The following is a 27,041-nucleotide window of genomic DNA, read 5'->3' on the forward strand; positions in this document are numbered from 1 at the left end:
TCAAGGTTGACTCAGCCTTCCATCCTTTCTAAGGTAGGTGAAATGAGGACCCAGTTTGTGGGGGCAATAAGCTGACTTTGTATAAATATACAAAAGGATGAAGGCTATTGCTTAATGCATTGTAAGCCGCCCTGAGTCTCCGGAGAAGGGCGGCATATAAATCAAATTAAAATAAAAAAAAAAAAAAAAAATTGACGGCCGTGACCAGGGGGGGCCTTCGCACAGGTACGCCTTGTGTGCCAGTTGCGCCCTTTCCTAGATTGGGATGCCCTTGCCACGGTCACTCATTCCAGGGGAAGGATACTGCAAAATCTCCATTCCTACCCCACTCTGGGGCCAGCCACAGGTAGTATTTGCCAGTTCTCTGAACTACTCAAAATTTCCGCTACCGGTTCTCCAGAACCTGTCAGAACCTGCTGAATTTCACCCCTGCTTCTTGTCCAACCCCCTGCTCAAGCAGGAAACCCCATACCGTTCCAGAAACTATCCAGTCTTTTCTTAAGACATGATCACAAGACAACGGTTGCTTAAGCCTAACCCAGTTCTGCTTGTGCAGATTAGAAGTCAGCTTTTTGCCGATCTTTCTCCATAAGCCACTTCCTGCAATCTTCTTAGCTTGGTGTCACAGTGTATCTGGCATCAAGCAGAACAGAACATGAGGGTTGGGGAGCTTCTTGGCACACGCCAGGCTGGCATGTATCCGCATAAGCGTGAAAAAAAAAAAAACAACCCAGCTCCTTGAGCAAACAAATATGAATGACACGTCCGCGCCTATCTTTGGGATGGTGCAGCATCAGAAAAAAGTTCAACCTTGTGCACGAAAGAAGCTGAAATGAAAATTGAGCCTTGAATTATGCAGTTGGGAAGGTCTACATTTTGGCAAAGTCTGCCCTTACTGAGTTCACACTCTCTAGGATTTTGCCAAGTGTGCCCGCCAACAAGGACGTCGAAATAGGAGGGTTGCAATTGTCAGGGCCGCTCTCACTTGGCCCTGCCATGTTGCAGAATATTATTGGCCTGGACTGGAAGTATGTGTGCGGGTGGGCTGGGAGGTGTGGGAGGGGGAGAAGGGGAGAGGATGCATTTAAACTTTGATCTCTCATCCAGTTAATCTGAAATACTTCTGTGTACATCCAGTTAATTCAACCAAAACCCAAATCGGTGGTACAGCCTACAGTGCTGCTGGAAAGGGGGAGGGATGACTGTGAATGAGAAATCCGCATGGCAGCCATGTCATTTGAAAGACACCTTCCATATGGTGTCCATATTTCCATATTTCAGTCTAATAATAGACCTTTTTTTTTTTTTTTTTGCCTGCTTTCGCGTTGGCTGTGGAGTCCTCCGGGGAAAGTGAGGAGGGCCGAATCTGGAGATCCACCAGAGATGGAGACTCTTAGGATAGGCCAAGAAGGAGAAAGACCATAGCAAGTTAGAATATGAAAACAGGACGGTCCTGTCATGTCTATACCATGTTTTCCTGAAAATAAGACTTGTCTTATATATTTTTTGCCACAAAACAAAGGCACCAGGTCTTACTTTGGGGGGCAGATGTCGTCCACTGACTCACCTCACTTACACGGCCTCCTTTTCGCTGTCAGAGGCCTTCAGGAACTTCTTCGGCAAAGCCATGGTGGTGCAGTGGTTAGAGTGCAGTGCTGCAAGCTATTTCTGTTGACTGCCAGCTGCCTGCAATTTGGCAGTTCGAATCTCACCAGACTCAAGGTTGACTCAGCCTTCCATCCTTCCGAGGTTGCTAAAATGAGGAGCCAGATTGTTGGGGGGGCAATAGGCTGACTCCCTGCTGTAACAAAATCCATGGACTTATTCTGCGGTAGTGCCCAGCTCTTTGATTCATCGTTGGACCTCATGGTCCAAACAGTGCCGCAAATATTTTCAGAATTGACATTCTCTCCTGTGGAGGTGGGCACAATCAAACAGTGGAATAATTAAGAGTTCCCACGTGCTTTAAAACTGACTCTGCTCTATGCAGTTTGCCATGATTAATGAATGCGTTTCGATAGGCAAATCTGAAACTATTATTGTGCTTTCCCGTTTGAAATTGCTAAATGGATTTTGCCAAAGGAAGGTGGGTTGTCCCTCAGTCGGCAAGCTGCAGTTAATTTGTGAGTGGGATGGGATGGAGAAAACAGATCTGTTCCTTTTGTCGACTGATGGATGTCATGCGCATGAATTAAAATTCTCTCCTGCGAAGCATGTAGTTCAGCAGTGCATTGCCACCTACTAGAATAACAGAGTTGGGAGGTCATCTAGTCCAGCCCTCTGCTCAACCAATACTATTTCAGACAGATGTTCATCCAATCTCTTCTTAAAAACCTCCAATGATGGAGCACCCACAATTTCTAAAGGTGAGCCATTCCACTGGGTGTTAAACTCAATGCCCAGGGGCCGGATCTGGCCCGCAGGGTGCTTAGATCTGGCCCTTGAAACAGTGAAGGACTGGCCTGCAGTGCCTCCACCAGGAAAAATGGAGCTCACGAGGGCTGCGAGTGGCTCTCCCGAGCTCCATTTTCACTGGCAGAGGGTTGCAGGAGGCTGTCCCAGCCGAAAACGGAGCTCAGGAGGCCATTTTTGCTGGTAAAGAGCCTGGGCCACCATAGGCACCTCCCTGACAGGAGTGATATCATGCTAGCCATGCCCCCCCCACCGCCCGAGGTCAAGCACAACCCTGATGTGGCCCTCAATGAAATTGAGTTTGACATCCGTGTTCTAATTCCATACATTTCTTCTTGTTCTACCTTGAGGTATTTTTGAGGTGTTTTTCATTCTCCTTTGAATGACCTAACTATTGGGTTTGGGCCCTTGTGCTCTTAATTATCTCTGAGACAACCCAAATCCTGAGCAGGACTAAATAGACAAAAAGAAAAAGGACTGAATTTGAAGTGTTATGAGAAAAGCTGCAAAGAAGGGCACTTTAGCATGAACTGAATTCCGAGGCTCCCTCAGTGTCGTAAACAGGAAGCCTCCAAATATACCCGTGTTTCCCCGAAAATAAGACCCTGTCTTATATTTTTTTGAACCCTGAAATAAGCACTTGGCCTTATTGCCATGCGCTCAAAAGCCCGACTGGGCTTATTATCAGGGGATGTCTTATTTTGGGGAAAACAGGGTAGCAAGAATTTTTGACCATATTTTGAAGTAATCCACTTCAGCATCTGAAGAAGAAAGCTCATGTCAGAGAATTAGATTTAGGATCTAGAATTTCAGAGCTGCGCGACAGAACTGGAAGACAACGTGAAATGTTGAAATGTTGAAACTTGAAATGTTGAAGTGGGATTGGGTTACCTGAGGGATTGCCATCTCCCAATGGTTTCTACCTATCGAAATTGGTCTGACAGGTTGGGCATGCTATGGGACTGTCAACCAAGGAATGTTGGCTGCAGGAGACTAGGAGAAGTGCTTTCTCTGCTACAAAATGTACTTTCTGGCACATTCTCCCTCAGAGATCAGGATGACCCCAACCTTGATGGCCTTTCATAAGGCCTTGAAGACCTGGTTATGTGCCCTGGTCTGGGGCCCTGAGTGTGTGAAGGGCCCATTTCCTGGCTGCACTGATGTCTATGATAGCATTTTTTTTTCCTCAACGGATGGATGGATGGATGCATGGATGCATGGATGCATGGTGATAGATGGATGGAGAGAGATGGATGGATGGAGAGAGAGGGGGGGTGGATGGATAGATGGATGAATGGATGGAGAGAGATAACTAGATGGATGGATGGATGGATGGATAGAGATGGATGGATGAATAGATAGATAGATAGATAGATAGATAGATAGATAGATAGATAGATAGATACAGACAGACAGACAGACAGACAGACAGACAGACAGACAGACAGACAGATAGAAGGATGGATGGATGGATGGATGGATGGATGGATGGATGGATGGACAGAGGTAGGTAGGTAGGTAGGTAGATTGATTTGTACTATGTTGTAACATCTTTTAATTGTTTTATGACTGTTCGCCACCCAACATCACTTGTAAAATGGGGCATCATTCAACAACTGTCTTGCTTAGCCACAGAAATTTTGGGCTCAGTTGTGGTTGTAAGTCCAGAACTACCTGTATTCTTTCTTTTGCGTAGCTTATTATAAGACAAGATCTCTTCTTCAAGCGATTCCACTGGATGCTCACTCTTCATCTTCCTATTCCAACCTCTGCAAACAACAGCAGTGGATTCGGTAGAACGATCCAGAAATACTCTTCTGTTTCACCGGTTGAAAAGAGCATTGTGAAGTCAATGTAACCCCCGTTAATTATGCCTTTTAAAAACTTATGCTCCCCCCCCCTCTAAACCCCTTCTACATCCCAGCAGAGATGTAGCTTGAAAGGTTCTCCCCTCTTTGATTTAAATCATTTGATTTATGGACTAGCAGGTCTTTTGTTTTCAATTCAAATAATGCATTTTGCTTATGCAAGAGAGAGAGAGAGAGACAGAGAGAGTGTGTGTGTGTAGAGGGAGGGAGGGAGGGAGGGAGGGAGGGAGGGAAAGAGAGAAACAGAGGAAAAAACAGATGTTATTTGCTACTTGATTGGTTCAGTGTAACTATTGGGGCCATCGCCGCCTGATTTGTTTTATAATTAAAGCTTTTTGCAATTTGCTTTTCACCTCCCTTGCTCCGCCACCGATTCCCACGTGCCATTTTTCTCCCTTTCCTCGGCACCAAGATTGACTGAAGGTTCACGCAAGTCATGGCTCGGGGGGGCACCGTAAAAGCATGGCTGACTGTTTTGACATGGTTTGTTTTGGAGTGACAACCTCTGAGAATTATCTCAGCTTTCCTTTTGATGGTGACTAATTGAATTATTTTATTATACCGCATGTTTTAGTAGCGAGAGGTGAGGGGGGTCACCTTGTCCCCGAATCAGAGACTCCAGTGTTGTGCTGCAGTGAAAGGCAGCTAAAAGTGGTACCAGTTGAACTTGTGCGAATAGAAGGTCATGTGCGCTCATTGCGCGATAGTTTGGCAGTTCTGCATATAAACGCACATGAAAGCATCTTCTGGCCTTAGGACTGTAGGATTCCTACTCAGGGAACGTCTACCAGACATCTTTGGAGTCTGCCAGCAAGAGGAGGGTTTCCCAACCTTGGCAACTTTAGGACAAGTGAACTTCACGTCCCAGAATTCCCCAACCAGCCAGCCCCTCAAGAGTGTTGGGGTCAGAGGTGGGGTTCACTTACCTTCCCTACTGGGTTAGCAAAAGTGAGCGCACACGCACATACGCTTTGCTCACATACACCATTTCTGCGCACGCGCAAGGCCTTCTACTGCACATGTGCAGTAGTCGCACATTACATCCGGGCGGGTGGGCAGAGCCTCCCACAGTCTCCGCTACAGGTTCGTGCGATCTGGAGAGAACCGGCTGAATCCCATCACTGGTTGGGGTTTACTTTCATATGTTGTATCTTATTTTATTTTATAACTCAATAAAAATGTTAAAACTTGGAAGCGTGTTGGGGTTTTGGAGATGAAAGTGCCATCCAGTTTGTGGGATTCTATGGGAATTCCACTATGTATTCTAAATGGTCTGTGATGTGTGTGTATCAGTGGTGGGTTGCTCCTGGTTTGGCCCGGTTCGGGCAAGCCGGTAGTAGTGATGATGTGACGTCAGGGAACCGGTTCTCTATGACTATGAGCTGGGCCCTCCCGCCCGCCTCCACATTATACCTACCTTTATTTGTCGTTTTTTAGCCCAGCTGATAGGTGCGGCAGAGTGGATTGCTGCGCCTCAGTTGGGCAGAAATCTAATGCGCTTGTGCGGCGCGCAGGTTTGGTACGTATGTGAGCGAAGAGAGCATGCATGCAACGATCGCACGCAAAGCGTGTGCACGAAGAGAATCGGTGGTAACACCGGCTGGAACCCACCATTGGTGTGTATGTGTGTAGATAGATAGATAGATAGATAGACAGACAGACAGACAGACAGACAGACAGACAGACAGACAGACAGACAGACAGACAGAAGCTAACATCACAATATAAAGAAAATAATGCTTTATTAGGTTGGCTAAGGTTGCCTGACTCCCAGAAGCTCTTGAAGGTTGGATGGAACCCACCATTGGTGTGGATAGATAGATAGATAGATAGATAGATAGATAGATAGATAGATAGATAGATAGATAGATAGATAGGCAGGCAGGCAGGCAGGCAGGCAGGCAGGCAGGCAGGCAGACAGACAGACAGACAGACAGACAGACAGACAGAAGCTAACATCACAATATAAAGAAAATAATGCTTTATTAGGTTGGCTAAGTTTGCCTGACTCCCAGAAGCTCTTGAAGGTTGGATGGCCTGGCTATTCGAACTATTATTATATCAATCCAAGTTTCACAAACTTTTTGGGATTTGCACATCATTGGCTTAAAAAAACCACCAATTGTTTGGCCGAGAAGAACAAATATCCACAATGATAATTCCTAATGCTTTTCTTTAAAAGATCGTTACTTTCCTTTCCCCATTCATTTCTTTTCCCGACTCAACAACTTTTCCTTCAACGCTAATCTTCTTTCCCCAAGGAATCTTTCGAATTACGTCCTAATGTTGTGGTTTTTCGTTGCCTATTAATAAAAGATGGCTTTGTCTTCTCTTTTCTTCCCCCACACCCAAGGACAAAACGACATTGGAGAACCTGACTCAACAGCTGGCAGTCAAACAGAACGAAGATGGGAAGTTTAGCCACGCGATGATAGATTTCAACATGAGTGGAGACTCCGATGGTCAGTAGCTCGACCTTTGGTCTTCTTTCCAGCCCTGCCTGGGCACACACAATCCGTGAAGAAACAGCCTTGAGATCTTTTGCTCCTTAAGCATGGAAAGAAACATTAACTTTGCAAAGATGGGGGCGGGATGCTTTCGATCTGTGGATTATTATTATTATTTTCTTCTTCTTACTTCCTTGGCTGAGTCTGAATCCAGGCAAAAGACACGTTTGGCACTGTAACACAGCGAAGAAAGAATTAAACATAAATAGTCTAGACTCTAGATGTCTGTGGAGATTCTCAGTCATCCAAGTCGCGGCTGTCCCGAAGGTGCTTTTTCAAGAGGTGACTGGAGAATGGTGGAGATGAGGGATATGACAGAATCACAGAGTTGGAAGGGATTTTGGAGCAGGGGTGAAATGCTCCTGATTCGGACCGGCTCTCCCGATCCGGTAGCGATGGAGGCGGGTGGTTCGGAGAACTGGTAGCAAAAATCCCTGCCCCCCCCCCAACCCCATGCCCAGCTGAGCAACGCGATCATCAGAGGCTTTTTTTTCTTTTAAAAGCCTCTGATAATCCAAGCTGAGCCGCGCGATCATCAGAGGCTTTTTTTCTTTTAAAAGCCTCTGATGATCCAAGCTGAGCCGCCTGATCGGGAGAGGTTTTTTTTCTTTTAAAAGCCTCTGACGATCCAAGCTGAGCCACGCGATCATCAGAGGCTTTTTTTCTTTTAAAAGCCTCTGATGATCCAAGCTGAGCCGCCTGATCGGGAGAGGTTTTTTTTCTTTTAAAAGCCTCTGACGATCCAAGCTGAGCCACGCGATCATCAGAGGCTTTTTTTCTTTTAAAAGCCTCTGATGATCCAAGTTGAGCTGCCTGATCGGCAGAGGCTTTTTTTCTTTTAAAAGCCTCTGACGATTCAAGCTGAGCCGCCTGATCGGCAGAGGCTTTTTTTCTTTTAAAAGCCTCTGATGATCCAAGCTGAGCCGCCTGATCGGGAGAGGTTTTTTTTCTTTTAAAAGCCTCTGACGATCCAAGCTGAGCCACGCGATCATCAGAGGCTTTTTTTCTTTTAAAAGCCTCTGATGATCCAAGCTGAGCCGCCTGATCGGCAGAGGCTTTTTTTCTTTTAAAAGCCTCTGATGATCCAAGCTGAGCCACGCGATCATCAGAGGCTTTTTTTCTTTTAAAAGCCTCTGATGATCCAAGCTGAGCCACGCGATCATCAGAGGCTTTTTTTCTTTTAAAAGACTCTGACGATCCAAGCTGAGCCGCCTGATCGGCAGAGGCTTTTTTTCTTTTAAAAGCCTCTGATGATCCAAGCTGAGCCGCGCGATCATCAGAGGCTTTTTTTCTTTTAAAAGCCTCTGACGATCCAAGCTGAGTTGCCTGATCGGCAGAGGCATTTAAAAGAAAAAAAGCCTCTGCCGATCAGGCAACTCAGCTGGGATCGTCAGAGGCTTTTGAAAGCATTTTTCTATGCTTACTTTTAAAAATGGTTTTAAAAGTAAAAAAAAAAAATTGGCCACGCCCACCCAGTCACATTACCACCACCCCCCACCAAGCCACGCCCACAGAACCGGTAGTAACAAATTTTAGATTTCACCACTGCCTTGGAGGTCTTCTAAGCCAACCCCCTACTCAAGCAGGAGACCTTCTACCATTCTGGACAAATTGCTGTGTATATAAGGGTGTATGAGTGTGTGTGGGGGGGGGGGAAGGGTCCTAGGGATCCTTGGTGCTCTCTGAGCTTGCTTGTTTTCTTGTAGACATTTCATTATTTTTTTTTATTATTTTTTTTTTTTAATTTGATTTATATGCCGCCCTTCTCCGGAGACTCAGGGCGGCTTACAATGCGTTAAGCAATAGCCTTCATCCTTTTGTATATTTTTATACAAAGTCAGCTTATTGCCCCCACAAACTGGGTCCTCAATTTACCTACCTTAGAAAGGATGGAAGGCTGAGTCAACCTTGAGCCTGGCGAGATTCGAACCCTGCAGTAATTGCAGGCAGCTGGTCTTAATAACCTAATTACCCTAACTAGGTAAAGTCATTACTGCTAAAGGTGTTTTTTTTTCAGGAGGCAACTGGACTTTCTTGTTTTTTTCTTTTGAAGCCCTTTCGCTTCTCATCCAAGAAGCTTCTTCAGCTCTGACAGGATAGTGGGGAATGGAAGGATTTACAGAATGGAATGGAATGGAATGGAATGGAATAGAATAGAATAGAATAGAATAGAATAGAATAGAATAGAATAGAATAGAATAGAATAGAATAGAATAGAATAGAATAGAATAGAATAGAATAGAATTCTTTCTTGGCCAAGTGTGATTGGACACGCAAGGAATTTGTCTTGGTGCGTACGCTCTCCGTGTACGTAAAAGAAAAGATACATTCGTCAAGAATCATAAGGTACAACACTTAATGATAGTCATAGGAAAACAGTCAATAGAAATCGTAAGGATACCAGCAACAAAGTTACAGTCATACAGTCATAAGTGGGAGGAGATGGGTGATAGGAACGATGAGAAGATTAATAGTAATGATTTCCATGAATGGGCCCAATTCTTTTTTTGAAGACAGCCAAGCAAAGCTGATAGCAAATTCCAAAGTCTGATTACAAAATAAATAATTCTGAAGACGTTTTCACAAATCCAGGTGGGATGTATCTTCCCTGGGATGTCAATGATGGGAGGAAAAATACCATGAAATAATATTTGTTCCTTGCCTAATCTCTCTTTTCACCCAAATTTTTAGGAAGTGCCGGAGTCTCAGAATCTCGGATTTACCGAGAATCCAGAGGGCGCGGGAGCAACGAGCCGCACATCAAGCGTCCGATGAACGCCTTCATGGTGTGGGCGAAAGACGAACGGCGGAAGATCCTGCAGGCTTTCCCTGATATGCACAACTCCAACATCAGCAAAATATTGGGTAAGGGGAGGAAACAGGATGGCCAGATGTGTAGCTTGTCAGGTTTCGAGGTCGTCTCAAATTAATTGCATTTCAAACAAAGTCTTTGATGAAAAACTCCCATTTATTAAGCACGACATTCTAACTCCGACTCCATCGCAGCCAACACTGACTTCCAGACCCAAAACCCTCCCTTTCCTTTCCTCACTCCTCTGCACTCATTGGCCATCTTCCAAGTCACTCTACCCCTAATCTACTGCTCCAGCTCAAAGGAATTTCCCCCCTCCCATCCCATCTCCTAGGGGATATTATCTCCAGGGAAAATAAGTAGGTGAAAAGTCAAACGTCCCTTTCCAGATGCCTCCTCTTCTCCTTCTTATGTCAGCACTAGAGTAAATGCAGCTTGAAGTGCTGACATAGCTCTTAATGCAGGGGTGTCAAACTCAAGGCCCGGGGGGGGGGGGGGGTGGATCTGGCCTACGGAGTGCTTAGATCTGACATGCGGGACTACCCTGAAAATAGCAAAGGACCGGCCTGTGGTGCCTCTGCTTCGCTGACAGAGGGTTGCAGGAGGCCATCGCAGCTGAAAACGGATCTCGCACCAGCACCTCTGACACAAGTGATGTTGAGCTGACCACCCTGGCCACACACACACGCCCCCCTCCCCCCGCCCCTGAGATCAAACACAATCCTGATGCGGCCCTCAATGAAATCTAGTTTGACACCCCTGTCTTAATGCATTTGTTTCCTTTGAGCATAAACGTATTTGTTGAAAGCATTATTTCCAGATTAATTTTCAGTATATCTGTAGTAGAATTTTCAGCAGAATAGAGTACAGTTTGGAGGAAGTGTTGGGTAATGCAAAATTCAGTATGATGATTCAGCAGTGATGGGCAGAAGGGACTAGCTGTCGTCTGCTTGCAGGAAAGGTGGCTTTGGTCAGTTCCACATTCCAGAATCCAGTTGCTTTCCCTCTGTGTCCAGCTATCAGATTCTCAGCAGCCCTGACCTTTAGCTGCTGCCATTGAATGCCAGGTTGAACTGTAATCGGACCTCTCTCATCCAGGATCTGGATCGTGGATAACAGGACCAAACTGGCATGTATAACAAAAGTCTGATGGGGCTTGGAGTGGGGATTGTCCTCTCAGAGATGGACAGTGGAATGGAGGCATGCCTGTTGTCTCCAAGAAGACTCTTCTGCAGGGGTGGGATTGAAAAATCTTAGCAATAGGTTCTCTGCCTGGTTGCTGGGTGGGTGTGGCCATGGTGGGCGTGGCCTACTCAGCCTCCAGCACCACGGTGGGGGGGTGTTTTCACCCTCCGCAAGCTACAGAGGCTTTCCTCGAGCCTCCAGGAGGGTGAAAACTGCCTTCCCTGGGCTCTGGAGGCCAGAAATAGGCCCGTTTCCAGACTTCTGGGAGGCCCATTTTTTGCCCAAATTGGTCCGAACCGGCTGAATCCCACCCTTGCTCTTCTGGCTTTCAGAGACATTGCATCACAAATAATCAAGATGTGAGACCATGTTTGTAAAACTGGCCCTCAGGGAACAGGCAGGGCCGGTGCTACTGTCCCAGCTTACTCATTGTGTAGAACAGTGGAGACTTCTCTGCTAAAGTCGTCATCATCATCATTATTTCCGCAGGGATAATGGTCCAAATGTAATCTCGAGGTGGAACACAACCAGATCTTCTTCCCTAAGGCCACTCACACCATTCTCCCAATAGTGCATGCCATTCTCCAAAATACCGGTTGCCCTCATTTTACAACAGTTTGTTCACTGACCGTTCGAAGTTACAACAAGCACTGAAAAAAGTGACTTAGGACCATTTTTTCACACTTACGACCATTGCCCCTATCCCCTTGATCACATGATCAAAATTCGGACACTTGGCAACTGGCATGTATTGATGACGGTGGCAGTGTCCTGGGCTCATGTGATCACCTCTTGAGTGTATGGGGAAACCAGATTCACGTAACAACCGTATGAGGAACTTAACAATTGCAGGGGTCCACTTAACAACTGTGGCAAGAAAAGGTCGTAAAATGGGTCAAAACTCACTTAACAACTGTCTCCCTTAGCACCAGAAAATTTGGACTCAATTGGGGTCACAAGTTGAGCGCTACCTGAATTACACACCATTCTCAAAAAAGTGTGCTTTGTTTTCCAAATAGTGCGCGCCCTTCTCCAAAGTTTGTTTGTTTGTTTTTTTTAATTTGATTTATATGCCGCCCTTCTCCGGAGACTCAGGGTGGCTTACAATGCATTAAGCATTCTTTGTTTGTTTTATTTTGTCAAGCACGTATGAGATAATAAATATAAATATGATTTGAATACATGAAATGAATACAAATAAAGGGGACATTAGGACAGGGACGGAAGGCACGCTGGTGCTCTTATGCATGCCCCTTACAGACCTCTTAGGAATGGGGTGAGGTCAACAGTAGATAGTTTAAAGTTTTGGGGGTTTGGGGAAGAAACCACAGAGTCAGGTCGTGCATTCCAGGCATTGCCCACTCTGTTGCTGAAGTCGTATTTTCTGCAATCGAGTTTGGAGCGGTTTACCTTGAGTTTGTATCTATTGTGTGCTCGTGTATTGTTGTGGTTGAAGCTGAAGTAGTCATTGACAGGTAGGACATTGTAGCAGATGATTTTGTGTACTACGCTTAGGTCAGACCGAAGGCAGCGTAGTTTTAAGTTGTCTAAGCTCATAATTTCAAGTCTGGTGGCATACGGTATTCTGTTGCAAGCAGAGGAGTGGCGGGCATCCTTCTGACGATGCTTCAGAAGGCTTTGGAGACCTTCTGAAACCTTGCAAGAAGGCCACATTCATCATTCTCCAAATAATGTGCCACAATCAGATGCATATGACAAGTTTTTAAATAAAGAAGAACTAAGGAGAAATTTCCTGACAGCTAGAACAATTAATCAGTGGAACGACTTGCCTCCAGAAGTTGTGGATGCTCCATCACTGGAAGTTTTTAAGAAGAGATTGGACAACCATTTGTCTGAAACAGTATAGGGCTTTTTCCTGCCTGAGCAGGGGGCTGGACTAGAAGACCTCCAAGGTCCCTTCCAACTCTGTTATTCTGTGTTCTGTAAAGAATGCAACCTATCTCTTGACAACCGCCTCGTAATTCTCATTCATTCATTGGCACCGAGATGCAGATCCGCCTATCCCTCCTCGGAACCGTTGGCTTTTTATAAACCTTATAAACTCCCTGAATAATTATTTTCAAAGAGTTTTGTTTTCTTCTAATCTTCGCATTCCAATGCATAATCCCAAATTCTCTCCCAAGTATTATGTCAATATCTCCTACCGAATGCGAAATCCAGCCATTGAAGAAACGCTTTTAAGAGCAGGATTAACCGTTAGCTATTGATTTCATGCCAAACAGATTCACAGAATCCCGCATCCGAGCTCGATGGCGGGTCGTAGAGTTTTAACAGGGCGCCTGAATTGATTAGATTAGTCAGAAGAAAGTGAGATAAGGCGAGAGTACATTTGTTTTGGGGATGATAAAATTTATATATGCCAGCCAAGAGGATTTAAAACCTGGTTATGGCCACAAGATTAGGCCTGTGATTCAAGAGGCATACAGTTTGGTCCACTCTCGCTTAAAGAGTGCTCTTGATTAAACTTTCCTTACTCAAGTAATCGTCTTCCGAAATTGGTCTGAGGAGACAGAGTGCCCCCTCCCTCCCGTTCCCCCAATTGTTATATATATAAAAACAGAGGTGGGAGTCACTTACCTTTCCTACTGGTTTGCAAATGTGAACGTGCGCACGCGCGCTCTAGCTTCACTCACACGCGCCACCTCTGTGCATGCGCATGGCCTTCCGCGCATGTGCAGCAGTGGTGGGTTGCCACCGGTTCAGACCGGTTCTATAGAACCGGTAGTAAAACTGGCGGGAGGCTCTGCCCACTGACCCTAACATCACAGAAGTGATCTGTGCATGCATATCATTGCAAACCGGTAGTAAAGGTAAGTAGAACCCACCCCTGACGTGCAGTACTCACGCATTAAGTCAGGGTGGGTGGGCGGAGTCTCTTGCAGTCGCCACTGCTGGTTCGCCCGAACCGGCTGAATCCCACCTCTGTATAAAAGCACAAATGGGTCTCAAGGTTTCCCCGATCTGAACCGATTGTTTTAGATAACAACTGCCGAGTGGTCGGCGGCTAATTCATTCTGCTTAAAATAGGCGTTTGAACCAGACTGACATTTTGAATAGAAACGTCTCTGGAGGGTCTGTGTTGACATTTTAAAGGGCTTCTAAGCATTTTATAATAACCTCCAAATCTGGTTTTAATAAGCCATTTCAGCTGAATACTTTTAAAAAAAAAAAAAACCATAAGGAATCGTCTTTTACTGTTTCGCCCTGGATTTGGGCTGGGAAATGAGGAGAAAGAATGCAACTGGAACTTTCAGCGGCATCTTTGTCTGATTAAATATACAGTAGGTGGACTATAATGTACAAATTCGTTCCAGATTCTAGGAGGGGTGAGAGCCCTAGTCAGCCCTCAGCTTCCTCCTGTTGAAAGAGTGATGAGGTTTGCAAACCTGGAAGCGAGATTTCTTGTTTTATTGTTGTTATTATTTGAACTTTGGTGTCGAAAGGGAAATTTCCTGCCTCTTCGGCAAGGAAGAAAAAGGAAGGAAGAGGAATCAGATGCATGTCCAGATAACCCTCGACTTAACGACCACAATTGAGCCCCATGTTTCTGTTGCTCAGCGAAACAGTTGTGAAGTGAGATTTGCCCAGTTTTACGACTTTTCCTGCCACAGTTGTTTAAGTGAATCACTGCAGCTGTTAATATAGTAACAAGATGGTTAAAGGAATTTGGCTTCCCCATTGACTTTGCTTGTCAGAAGGTCGCAAAAGGTGGGTCGTATGACCCCGGGACACGGCAAACATCATAAATACGAGTCAGTTGCCAAGGTTCTGAATTCTGATCATGTGACCATGAGGAAGCTGAAATGGTCATAAATGTGAAAAACGGTCAAAAGAAGAAGTAGGCGTCACATACTGTAACAACTGGTTCGCCTGGAAACGAAAATGTGATTACGGTTTGCTCGTTTGTGCGCGGCATTGAAAAACCGGCGATTATATATGACGTGATAGCGCCAGGGCAGATGGGTGGGCCCAACTGCTGGTCGGAACTACCGGTTCGCCCGAACTGGTCTGAACCGGCAGTAGCCCATCACTGGTCACAAGTCACTTTTTTCAATGCCGTTATAACTTTGAACGGTTGCTAAAATGAACCGTTGTAAATCAAGGACTACCTTTATCACAGAAGACTTTTCTGATCTGTCAAAAGCCAGTTGTTGATTTTTATTTTTATTTTAAAACTCAGCAGGGAAAAGTTGATAACTGGAAAGGTTGAGAGAGGCTCACAAATATTGAGGTCTTTTTTTTTTCCAAGACATATTTTTCTTTCTTCTTTTCTTCTCGGCTTACATCAAGTGTCTGAAGTCGACACGATGTGTTTTTCTGAGGAAGCACCACAAACACTATACGTGCTTGCATGTAAAACTCTTGATTTGAAGAATGTAAAAAAAAGTCTTTTGCTGAAGAGAGAATAACTGTCTTGCTTAGCAAACGGACATTTGGGGCTCAGTTGTGGCCATCAGAGGAAAAAGACCTGTACAGTGTTTTTGTAGGATTTGTTTTATCTGCTTTGTTTTAAACTAGAGATGGTAAAATAGGAGAATTTTACTTTTTAAAACGAAGTACATAAATAAAATGAGTCATTCCAGTTAAACCTGTTCAATGACCCAATCTTAATTTGATTCTCAGTAACTAATCCCTTCATTTATAGGCTCCAGTTTAGCAGACGTGCAATGCAACAACAGACAATGTATGAATTTGAATCGCTATTGTTTAACAAATTAATCCGTAATTATTGCACGCACGGCATACGTTACTTAAATTTTACATACATCAAGGGACTTTCTGCAAAATGTATGCAATGAATATAAATTTTAAATTTTACACCATGTGAATTACTGTTTAGTGGAAATTTGGCTTAGACAGAACCTACTTCCCCGATAAATCCATAAAAACGATCTTTTACTGTAAAGACATCATTTTAATAACTCTTCATGCACTAAAATTTAGAAAGGAGAATTTAACCATTTGCGGTAATTACTTTGCAGTGGTTTCAGTGTATTCTTATTTACTAGAAAAGGCCTTTGGGATCCCAGAAGGATCTCTGTATTTCACTTTGCAGTGCAACAGGCTTCCTTTTTGCTTTTGCTTTTTTTAACAAATAAAATACTGTAAAAAAAAAAAAAGTTAGCCAGGTGTTGTAAAACATTGGCGTTGTATATGTACGGATCCAAGCAATGTGGTACTTTAGTAGTCGATAGATGGAAATTTTGTACAGCTTTTCTGGTATGGAACCCTGTCTGCTAATACCGTAACTGTCATCATATTATGATTATTATTTTACATAAGACACTGAATCATGAACCAAGCAAGTGTCCTGGGCTCACACAATATTCTGAATCACAAAAAAGTGTAAGCCAAATTGAAACTAACCAAGATTTATGCCTCACTGGCTGAGGAATTCTGGGAGTTGAAGTCTGTACAGCTTAAAGTTGCCAAGCTTGAGAAATAGTGATCTAGTCCTTGATTTACGACCACGACTGAGCTCCAGATTTCTAAGCCAGACAATGGTTGGGCTAAATTGCTAAACTAGACAGTTGTTAAGTGAATTTTGCCTCATTTTATCCCCTTTCTTGCCACAGTTGTTAAGTGAATCACTGCAGTTGGTAAGTTAGCAATATGGTTGTTAAGTGAATCAGGCTTCCTTGTAGACTTAGTTTATCAGAAGGTCGCAAAAGGTGATCCCATGACCCCAGGATATTGTAACGGTCATAAATATGAGTCAATTGCCAAGCATTTTGATCAAACGACCATGGGAATGCTTCAAAGATCGCAACAGCGACAAATGGTCACAAGTCACTTTTTTTCAGTGCCGTTGTAACTTTGAATGGTCATTAAACGAACAGTTGCAACTCGAGGACTATCTATATTAAATGGCCTCTCTAGAGCAGAGGTGTCAAATTGGATTTCTTCGAGGGCCGGATCAGCATTTTAGTCAGTCGTGGGTTTCAAAATTTTTTACTACCAGTTCTGTGAGTGTGGCTTGGTGGGCGTGGCATGCTTGGTGGGTGTGGCTTGGTGGGCGTGGCAGGGGAAGGATACTTTAAAATCTCCATTCCCTCCCCACTCCAGGGGAAGGTTACTGCAAAATCCCCATTTCCTCCTGATCAGCTGGGACTCGGGAGGCAGAGAATAGATGGGGGCGGAGGCAGTCAGAATTTTTACTACCGGTTCTCCGAACTACTCAAAATTTCCGCTACCGGTTCTCCAGAACTGGTCAGAACCTGCTGAAACCCACCTCTGATTGTATTTATCCACGGGCCAGCTGGGGGGGCGGAGAGACAGAATGGACAGCCTCCTGCAGCACCCTGTTGGCCAAAAAACCCTGTTGGTTACCACCTTTAAAGCGCTCCATGGCTTAGGACCTGGTTATCTACGGGACCGCCTACTACCACCAATAGCCTCCCACTGGCCAGTACGCTCTCATAGAGAGGGACTCCTCCGAGTGCCGTCAGCCAAACAGTGTCGGCTGGCGGCCCCTAGGGGGAGAGCCTTCTCTGTGGGGGCACCTACCGTCTGGAATGAGCTCCCCCCAGAGATACGGAGGATCCCGGATCTGCGCACCTTCCGCCGCGCTGTGAAGACCTTTTTATTCCATCAAGCGGGCTTGGCCTAATCTCCTCCCTCTTTTAATATGTAAATTTTAATCTGTTTTTAAATTATTGGGGTGTTTTAATCTGTCTGGGCCAAAATGATTTAATTTGATTTTATCTGGTTTTTAAATTTTGTGTATTTATGTATTTTATTGCTTGGCTGTTCACCGCCCTGAGTCCTTCGGGAGTAGGGCGGTATACAAATCAAATAAACTAAACTAAATAAACTAAAATGGGGCATGCAGGTGGGCCCTCCTGTATCCTGTTTTGGCTGGCAGGGTGCTGCAGGAGGCCATCCAGGCCGAAAACGGGCCGCATGGGCTGTGCCCTGTTTTCGCTAACAGAGGCACTGCGGACCGGTCCTTTGCTATTTCCAGGCCAGCTCTGTGGGCCAGATTTAAGCACTCCAAGGGCCGGATCTGGCCTGTGGGCCTTGAGTTTGACACCCCTGCTCTAGAGTATTACATGAATAGAAATAGACTCCCTGAGACATTTTCCTGACAGGAACCTGGCAACAATCTCCATCCAATCTTTGCTTCCATTCCTCTCAGTTTCCCCAAAGAGACTGAGAACTGCAAAGCATGACTAAGTAATATCCCCACTGGATCATTTCTTCCCTTCCCTCTCTCAGCTGCCCACCCCAGATTTATGACCATTAAGAGTCTTTTCTTTTTCCCCTCTTCCCTTTTTTAAGAAACAACCATCCACCCTGTTCCACTAGGCAAAAGAAACTGGCCAGCAAATGAATATCATTCCTGCAATTGTAATGTTTTTTTTCCCTTTCTTTCAATATCAGCACAGCACTACCTTGTTCCGATCTGCTCATATAAAAGAAAAAGTGTTTTCCTTAGTTTTACTTTACTTCACTCGTTCATGGTAACTTTGAACTAAACAAAGTGTTGTAATTTTTTTTTTTTAATTTGATTTATATGCCGCCCTTCTCCGGAGACTCAGGGCGGCTTACAGTGCGTTAAGCAATAGCCTTCATACTTTTGTATATTTTATACAGAGTCAGCTTATTGTCCCCACAAACTGGGTCCTCAATTTACCTACCTTAGAAAGGATGGAAGGCTGAGTCAACCTTGAGCCTGGCAAGATTCGAACTTACTTTAATTGCAGACAGCTGGTGTTAAATTACAGTGCTTAGTCTGCAGAGCTATCCAGGCTCTGCAGACTAAGGACTACTTATCCAGGCTCTGCAGACTAAGGACTATTTGAGGACTACTTGTACTTTTCCCATTGGCAATCTGAGTTGAGGCAATACATTTTCACCGCTCTGACTATAAAGAGTGCAGAGAAGAGCAAGAAAGATGATTAGGGGACTGGAGGCTAAAACATGCGATGAACGGTTGCAGGAGCTAGTCTAGTGAAGAGAAGGACCAGGGGAAACATGATAGCAGTCTTCTAATATTTGAGAGGCTGCCACAGAGAGGAAGGGGTCAAGCTATTTTCCAAAGCACCTGAAGGCCAGACAAGGAATAACAGGTGGAAACTGAAGAAGGAGAGATTCAACCTGGAAATAAGGAGAATGTTCAGGGTTCCAAGTAACACCCCCAACAAAAGAAGACTCTAAGGCTAGAAGTTCCTCAAAGTTCCAAAGCGCATCTGGGAAAACCCGAATCTGAAAGCTTCCAGGTTTTCCCCACCCATAGAAAAGTCCAAGTCCCTGCCCAGAACCCACATGTCCATCACATGGTCCAATCAATGCACCGTCCCGACTGGAGATGTCTCCCAGTCACACCAATCCAGGTGCAGGGCAAGGTGTCCTTGACTCTCAGAGAAAGGAATGTTATTATGACTATATATCTCCCTTGCTCCATACACTCCCCCTTCCAGTTTCCCACAGCACTAAATGTGGCAGGCCTGAAGATCTAATGCAAAGATGGCTTCCAGGCCTGACAGAGAAATTTTCTGACAGAGAGAATAATCAACCAATGGAACAGAAGTTGCCTTCAGAAGTTGTGGGAGCTTCATCGCTGGAAGCTTTCAAGAAGAGGCTGGACTGCCATCTGTCAGAAATGGTGTAGGGTCTCCTGCTTGGGCGGGGGGTTGGACTAGATGACTTACAAGGTTCCTTCCAACTCTATTATTCTGTTAGACTATTTGAAAGGAAGGTTGATTTTCTTGTCCTCTTTCCTTGATAGGGTCTCGTTGGAAAGCTATGACGAACCTTGAAAAACAGCCATACTACGAGGAGCAGGCTCGCCTCAGCAAGCAGCACCTGGAGAAGTACCCAGACTACAAGTACAAGCCCAGGCCGAAGCGGACGTGCTTAGTAGATGGCAAGAAGTTACGGATCGGCGAATATAAGGCAATCATGAGGAATCGGCGTCAAGAGATGAGGCAATATTTCAATGTGGGGTATGATCCCTTTGCATCCCACAGCATTTAATTCCATGGGAAGGGCGGGAGGAGGTGATGTGCATATTTTTTTTGTGTGGCAAGTTCCAGATTTTATGAATCTTAGCAAAGTTTTCCTGATGCAGCACGATGAAATTGAAGAAGGTGTAGAGCAGGGGTCCCAACCCCTGGGCTGCGGCCCAGTGCCGAGCCACGGCCTCTTCAGAACCGGGGCACGGAAGTGGTGGGCAAGCACACTCACACACACAAGCATGTGAACCTGCATTTGTGAAAGCGGTGCGTGCACGAAACCATCCCCTCTCCCCCACTGTCCCTCCATTTGCGCATCCAATGTTACTTGTGTACGGCATATATTTGGCTCATGACAGGAAAAAAATCATTTTCTGTGTTGAAATATTTGCAAAATTGATTCTCAGCTACGGCATTTACCTAATACCCGGCAACAGAAGGTCCAAGCAATCATTATGATTAATAAGCATTAATCGTGAATTTCCCTAGAATGAATTTGGATCTGCCACTCTACCAGTTCTATTGGACATCTACACCATCCATTACAGGTGCTCCAGTCACTTAGCAACCATTCACAGTTCCGATGGACCCCAAAATGGGGACTTACAACTGATACCTGAAGTTCTGATGGTCAACCCCCTCCCCCCTCGCAGACATGTGATTGCAATTCAGGTGTTTGGCAACACAGCCGCATTTACTGTTTTGCCAAAGCCATCCTAAACCACGATCATGTGACTGCAGGAAGCTGCAAATGGCCGTAAATACAGCCATCTTGCCGAGCGCCCAAAGTACAGCCATGTGACCATGTAGGATGGCGACCATCAGAACTTCGGATCCAGGTGATAAGTCCTCTTTTTGAGGTAGGTCGTAACTTTGAACAGTCGTTAAGCGATCGTTTCTAAGTCAGGGACCACATGCCATTTTGTGGTTTCCTTGCAGCCTGCGAATGTCTCCCTGTTCTAGATGCATAATATCAGGGGTGAAATCCACTTACCTTCGCTACCGGTTCGCAAATAGGATCGCTCGCGCGCGACATCTCTGTGCATACACAGGACCTTCTGTGCATATGCAGAGCGTCAAAAATGGGACGTGATGATGTCCGGGCGGGTGGGCGGAGCCTCCTGCCTCCGGCGCTATCAGTTCGCCCGAACTGGATTTAACCAGCTGCATTTCACCACTGTATAATATCATTTTGGCTGCATAATCTAACAGTGCTCCCATCACCTTTCTGTGGATTCAAAAGCCCTTTTCTTCTCTGCTTAAAAGGGAAGGAAGCTTGTTTTCATATAATGCTCTATTACAGGTAGTCCTCGACTTGCTACAGTTCATTTAATGACCGTTCGAAGTTACAGCGGCATTGAAAAAAAGTGACTTATGACCATTTTCCCCTCTTCCGACCGTTGCAGCATCCCCATGGTCACATGATCGGATGCTTAGCAATTGGCATGTATTTATGATGGTTGCAGTGTTACAAGGTCCTGTGATCACCTCTTTGTGACCTTCAATGGGGAACCCACTTAACAACTGGGACAAGAAAACGTTCGTAAAATGTGCCAAAATTCACTTAACAACTGTCTCACTCAGCAACAGATATGTTGGTCTCAATGATAGATTCCAACAGATATGTTGGTCTCAATGATGGATTCCAACAGATATGTTGGTCTCAATGATGGATTCCAACAGATATGTTGGTCTCAATGATCGATTCCAACAGATATGTTGGTCTCAATGATCGATTCCAACAGATATGTTGGAATATTGCATTCAGTTTTGGTCTCCATGATGTAAAAAAGACGTTGAGACTCTAGAAAGAGTGCAGAGAAGAGCAACAAAGATGATTAGGGGACTGGAGGCTAAAACATATGAAAAACGGTTGCAGGAACTGGGTATGTCTAGTTTAAAAGAAGAACTAGGAGTGACATGATAGCAGGGTCCCAATATCTCAGGGGTTGCCCCAGAGAAGAGAGAGTCAAGCTATTCTCCAAAGCACCTGAGGGCAGGACAAGAAGCAATGGGTGGAAACTAATCAAGGAGAGAAGCAACTTAGAACTAAGGAGAAATTTCCTGACAGTTAGAACAATTAATGAGTGAAACAACTTGCCTCCAGAAGTTGTAAATGCTCCAACACTGAAAGTTTTAAAGAGGATGTTGGATAACCATTTGTCTGAAGTGGGGCAGAGTTTCCTGCCTAAGCAGGGGGTTGGACTAGAAGACCTTCAAGGTCCCTTCCAACTCTGTTATTCTATTCTATTATTCTAGTCTATTCTCTTATGGTCATAAGTCAAGGACTACCTGAAGTAGCATGGCAAGACTGGGCGAGATTTGCCGGCTTCTATGGCGCTGCAGGACTCCACGTTGCTATCTTGATAAAATACACACTCCTCCAAAGTGGAGCGAATTCCAGCCCCGTTGATTCTTTCGTATTTGAGGATTAAGCACCTGTTTCCATCGAAATCAATGGGTGTTTACCTCTGGCTGGACCACGCCGAGTGTGTTTGGAACGATAGCCGCTTGTTTGGAGTTGGGCTAATGGGTGTCAGTAATGATGAGTGGAGATGAATTTGTCCAGTAGCTGCTAAGTGTCAGAAGGCAGTTTTTTTTTTCCTAAACAAGCGACAGTGTGTGTTGTAATAATAAGCAGATTTCTCAGCCCAGAAATCTGAGCCGCTTAACCCTGTGGTGTTGGCAATTCGAATGATCCCCCCCGGTATACAATGAATCAAACACAGGGATGCCAGCCAAACCTTGGCATCGGGAGATTAAAGAGAGAGAGGGAGGGAGGGAGGATCTTTTGGAGAAAGAGTAGGAGACAACAAAAGCCTCCCAAATTCCACTTATCTCTCCGACACTGATGCTTGACAATGTGAGAAGAGGGGAAGGAACATCTTGCAAGATTTAAAAAAATGTTATTCAACTTCTTTACGGACTCTGCCAAAGAGTGGTCTGTCTTCTGTGGTTAGAGGAAAAACAGTGCGCCAGATAAGGTATTTATCTAGCCGAAGCCGATTTGGGGCTTTTTGGAAATGTTTGTCCAATTGTGCAATTAATGCCTCTGGAAGCGGTGGTTAAGTCGGGAGCCCTTTGGAAGGCAGTGGCTGTTAACAAGCACTTAGCAGGTTGTTGCACTCGGCGTAGGATCAGGCTGTACGGCTGAGATCCTAATCTGTTGCAATTGGGACATGTGAGTCAAACAACACAGTCAGGGACTTTTCACAATAGAAGCGGGCGGGTTCCCCAAAATCAATCTCGTTCTACGTTAGCGGAGGCATTTCGGCGTGCCAAAATCTCTTTCTTAGGATTTGTCCTTAAGCCAAAGAAAGGTTTTCATACAGGACGGGGGCCTTTCAAGTACTTTTATCCAGGCGGTTTCACATCGCTTTTGATTTCAAGGACATTCCAGTCTTTAAGTTCTCAGAGGTGGTAAAGCTGAATTAGGGGCGTTCGTGTCACCAAACCCACCTTCTGTATGGTATAAAATTCAATTTAATCCGACGGCTTTCTAGACGCAGGGATTTCACTTGTTGGTTTATTTTTATTTTATTTGCTGGTTGATGTTTGTGGGGAATCCTTCAATCAGGTTTATTCTCCAGTTCAATCAGCAATGGGTTACCGTAATGAAGAGTTGCGGTAAAAAAAGAACAAAACACAACTTTCTTTACCTAAGTCAGGTTAACCTTTGCATCTACCTGAACATCTTTGAACAGTCATTCACTTGTCATCATTCCTTAGAATAGGGGTGTCAAACTCAATGCCTGGGGGCCAGATCCGGCCTGCAGGGTGCTTAGATCTGACCTGCGGGGCCATCCTGGAAACAGCGAAAGACCGGCTCATGGTGTCTCTGTCAGCGAAAATGGAGCTCAGAAGGGCCGCGGGTGTCCCTCGTCAGCTCTGTTTTCACTGGCAGAGGGTTGCAGGAGGGCGTCTCAGCCTAAAACAGAGCTTGGGAGCCCGTTTTCTCTGGCAGAGCACTCGAGCCTTCACAGGTGCCCCAACACAAGTCACGTCCAGCTGGCCACACCCACCCCAGCTCCCTGAGGTCAAACACAACCCTGATGCGGCTCTCAGTGAAAGGGAGTTTGGCACCCCTGCCTTAGAATGTCGCTGTAAAAAATTGTGGCTCGAGGAGCCTGTATCACCAACAACATTCGATGTCCATTCCAAGTTCCTTCTAATGTGATGAGAATGTCATTATGAGAATTATGTTTATATGTGTGATATACAGAGGGTTCTTGACTTACAACCAGCAGTGGATTTCACATATTCACACCACTGGTTCGCCCCACGAACGCTCGCTTTGCACGAGCGTGCGCCTTCCGTGTGTGCGCCTAGCTTTCCGCGCATGCACTTTGCTCACGCGCACACCTCAAAAACATGGCTAAATAGGACGGTATTACGCCGGGGCGGGGCGGGGGCCCACCCACGATTGCCGCTACCGGTTTATCTCGAACCGGTCTGAACCAGCTGAATACCACCACTGCTTATTAGTGACAGTTAGAAATTGCAACACCATTGACAAAAGTGACTTATGACCGCTTTTCACACTTATGACTGTTGTAGCATCCCAATAGTCACATGATCAAAATTCAGATACTTCACAACTGGTTCATATTTATGACAGTTGCAGTGTCCCAGGGTCACATGAACACCTTTTGTACCTTTTTGGCAAGTGAAGTCAATGGGGGAATCCAGGTTCACTTAACAACCGTGTTACTAACCACAACTATAGTGATTCACTTAACAACTATGGCAAAAAAAAATGTCATAACATGGGGCCAAACTGTTGTTCAGCCATGGAAATTTTGGGCTCAATTGTGGTTGTAAGTCAAGGATTACCTGTAATACACTTACTATATTTATTTCATTTAGTCTCAATGAAAGGAAATCAAAGTTTGTTTGTTTGTTTGTTTGTTTGTTTTATTAGATTTATATACCGCCCTACTCCCGAAGGACTCAGGGCGGTGAACAGGCAAAAAATAAAATACATAAATACAAAAGTTAAGAACATAATTAAGACCAGATTAAATAATTTAGTCCAAGACAATTAAAAATCCCAATAATTTAAAACAGATTAAAATTTTGATTTAAAAGAATTTTAAAACAGGGGAGAAGATTAGGCCAGGCCGGCTTGCTGGAATAGGAGAGTCTTAAGAGCACGGCGGAAAGTGCGCAGATCCGGATCCTCCGTATCTCTGGGGGGAGCTCATTCCAGATAGTGGGTGCCCCCACAGAGAAGGCCCTCCCCCTGGGGGCCGCCAGTCGACATTGTTTAGCTGATGGCACCCGGAGGGGCCCCTCTCTATGAGAGCGTACCGGCCGGTGGGAGGCTGCTTGTGGTAGTAGACGGTCCCGTAAATAACCAGGTCCTAAGCCATGGAGCGCTCTAAAGGTGGTAACCAAAACCTTGAAGCGCACCTGGAAGACCACCGGGAGCCAGTGCAGCTTGCACAGGAGAGGTGTCACACGGGAGCGCCATGTTGCTCCCATAACCACCCGCGCGGCTGCACTCTGCGCCAGTTGGAGTCTCCGGGTGCTCCTCAAGGGGAGCCCCATGTAGAGAGCGTTACAGTAGTTCTAACCTTGGCCTCACCCTACTTTTGAAATGTAGTCATAGGTCTGTCCCTCCACAGCCAAAACTGGCTGTCGGCAGAAGAAAAACGAGGTACCTTTGCTTTAGGTACCAAGAAGGAAGAACAATGGTCATCTAATGCAGGGGTCTCCAACCTTGGCAACTGTATGTTGTGGCCCGCCAGCAGAACTGGCAGCAGATTCAGACAGTGAGGAGGTTGGGGAGGAACATGGGCTAGTCCTGGAGTCTTGGAAAGGCTCTGATGAGGGCTCTGCATCAGAGGCAGAGAGGGGGCCAGGGCCGTATGCCAGTTATCAGCTGCCTTCGGAGTTAGACATCAGTGAGGCAGATGAACAGCTGGAGCCTGTTCCCAGGGTGCGCACGCACAGAGTTACAGGAACAGCTAAAGAACAAGGGTCGACTTGGGAGTAAGGCCACAGGTGGACGATGAAGGGCCCCTCCCAAAGGGAATAAAAGAGGAGCGAAAGGGGAGTGGAGTTTGCAGGAGACAATTAGTTCATTCCTGCATTCTTGCCACGTATTGCGGCGTCTGAAAGATATCGGCCTGGCCACTCTCCAAGCCTGATAAAGGTCGGTAATGGTGAACTATCTTGAAAGACTTTGCTGGAGAGGAGTTCACTGTAAATTAAATAAAAAGAGGTTTATCGGGACGAGGACTCAGCTTCGTGCTGCTGAGGAAGCCTAGGTCAGAACACTGTAAGCCTGGTGGACTTCAACTCCCAGAATTCCCCAGCCAGCTTTGCTTCAATTCTGGGAGTTGAAGTCCACCAGGCTTATAGTTGCCAAGGTTGGAGACCCCTGATCTAATGCAACATTTCTCAAACTTATGAACTTGAAGGTTGTGTGGACTTCAAACTCTCAAGGTTGGGAAACACTGGTCTGATGGCCCTGATCGGAATAGCTGTGCCTTTTGGAACAGATGGTCAACCCTCTGCTTCTCTGTTTCAACGGAAGGAAGGGGATTGCCGACAATCCATCCCTTATTCCCTGGATAACTCTGTTTGTCTTAGAATAATACACAAACAACCGCCACCTTTTGGCTGACAAAAGCAAGATATTTTGGACATGTGGCAAAGAACAGAGAGCCAACCCAGCCTCCAGAGAGCTTTCCAAGATCAGTCAAAAGCTTATTGTACGCTCAGCCGGATGGGCCAGTGTATGGCTTTGCTCTCCAGTCAAATCTGCTTGCTCTCTAAAGATGTTTCTCTTCTCTCGCGCGGTGAGGTTTCTCCTGCCAGATGGACAGATTTTTTTTTTCTTTTTTGGAGGGTATTATGAGGCTAAAGCATGTTCAACGCAATATTATCACAGAAGAATTAGTTTCTTGGAGCAGAGGAGAGAGAAAATGAGTGCTCAGCCTCATAGGTTTGCAGGGATCATGGAATAAGAATAGGAAGGCAGCTATATAACTATTAGAATTTGATGGAGTAGAGGAAGTGGTGAAAGAACTGATGATTGTATGGGCTAAAAACATAGGACATAATATAGATTTAGATGATTGGGAAAGAATTTGGAACAAAAACTACATTATAACAAAATCCGCTGCTTATAAGGAAAATCAGTACAAAATGCTTTACCGTTGGCACCTAGCTCCAGCAAGACTGGCTAAAATGTATTCAAATCTAAGCCCAAAGTGTTGGAAATGTAACCAATGTCAAGGTACCTTCCTTCATGCTTGGTGGCTATGCCCTG

The 27,041-nt window shown here is 45.3% G+C and overlaps 1 protein-coding gene across 1 annotated transcript in view; it reads left to right on the top strand.

Annotated features, from left to right (window-relative positions):
- The window catches only part of SOX5 (SRY-box transcription factor 5), a 1,010,028-nt gene that overhangs the window by 979,347 nt on the left and 3,640 nt on the right, over positions 1 to 27,041 (top strand). Inside the window, exons 14-16 of the mRNA XM_070946983.1 lie at positions 6,634 to 6,742; positions 9,479 to 9,652; positions 19,537 to 19,753. Of these exons, the coding sequence (XP_070803084.1) occupies positions 6,634 to 6,742; positions 9,479 to 9,652; positions 19,537 to 19,753 (500 nt within the window). The remainder of the gene's footprint in view (positions 1 to 6,633; positions 6,743 to 9,478; positions 9,653 to 19,536; positions 19,754 to 27,041) is intronic.

The sequence above is a fragment of the Pituophis catenifer genome, unplaced genomic scaffold, assembly GCF_029215685.1.
Source record: "Pituophis catenifer annectens isolate HBS135680 unplaced genomic scaffold, rPitCat1.0.hap2 SCAF_7, whole genome shotgun sequence".
Taxonomy (NCBI): domain Eukaryota; kingdom Metazoa; phylum Chordata; class Lepidosauria; order Squamata; family Colubridae; genus Pituophis; species Pituophis catenifer.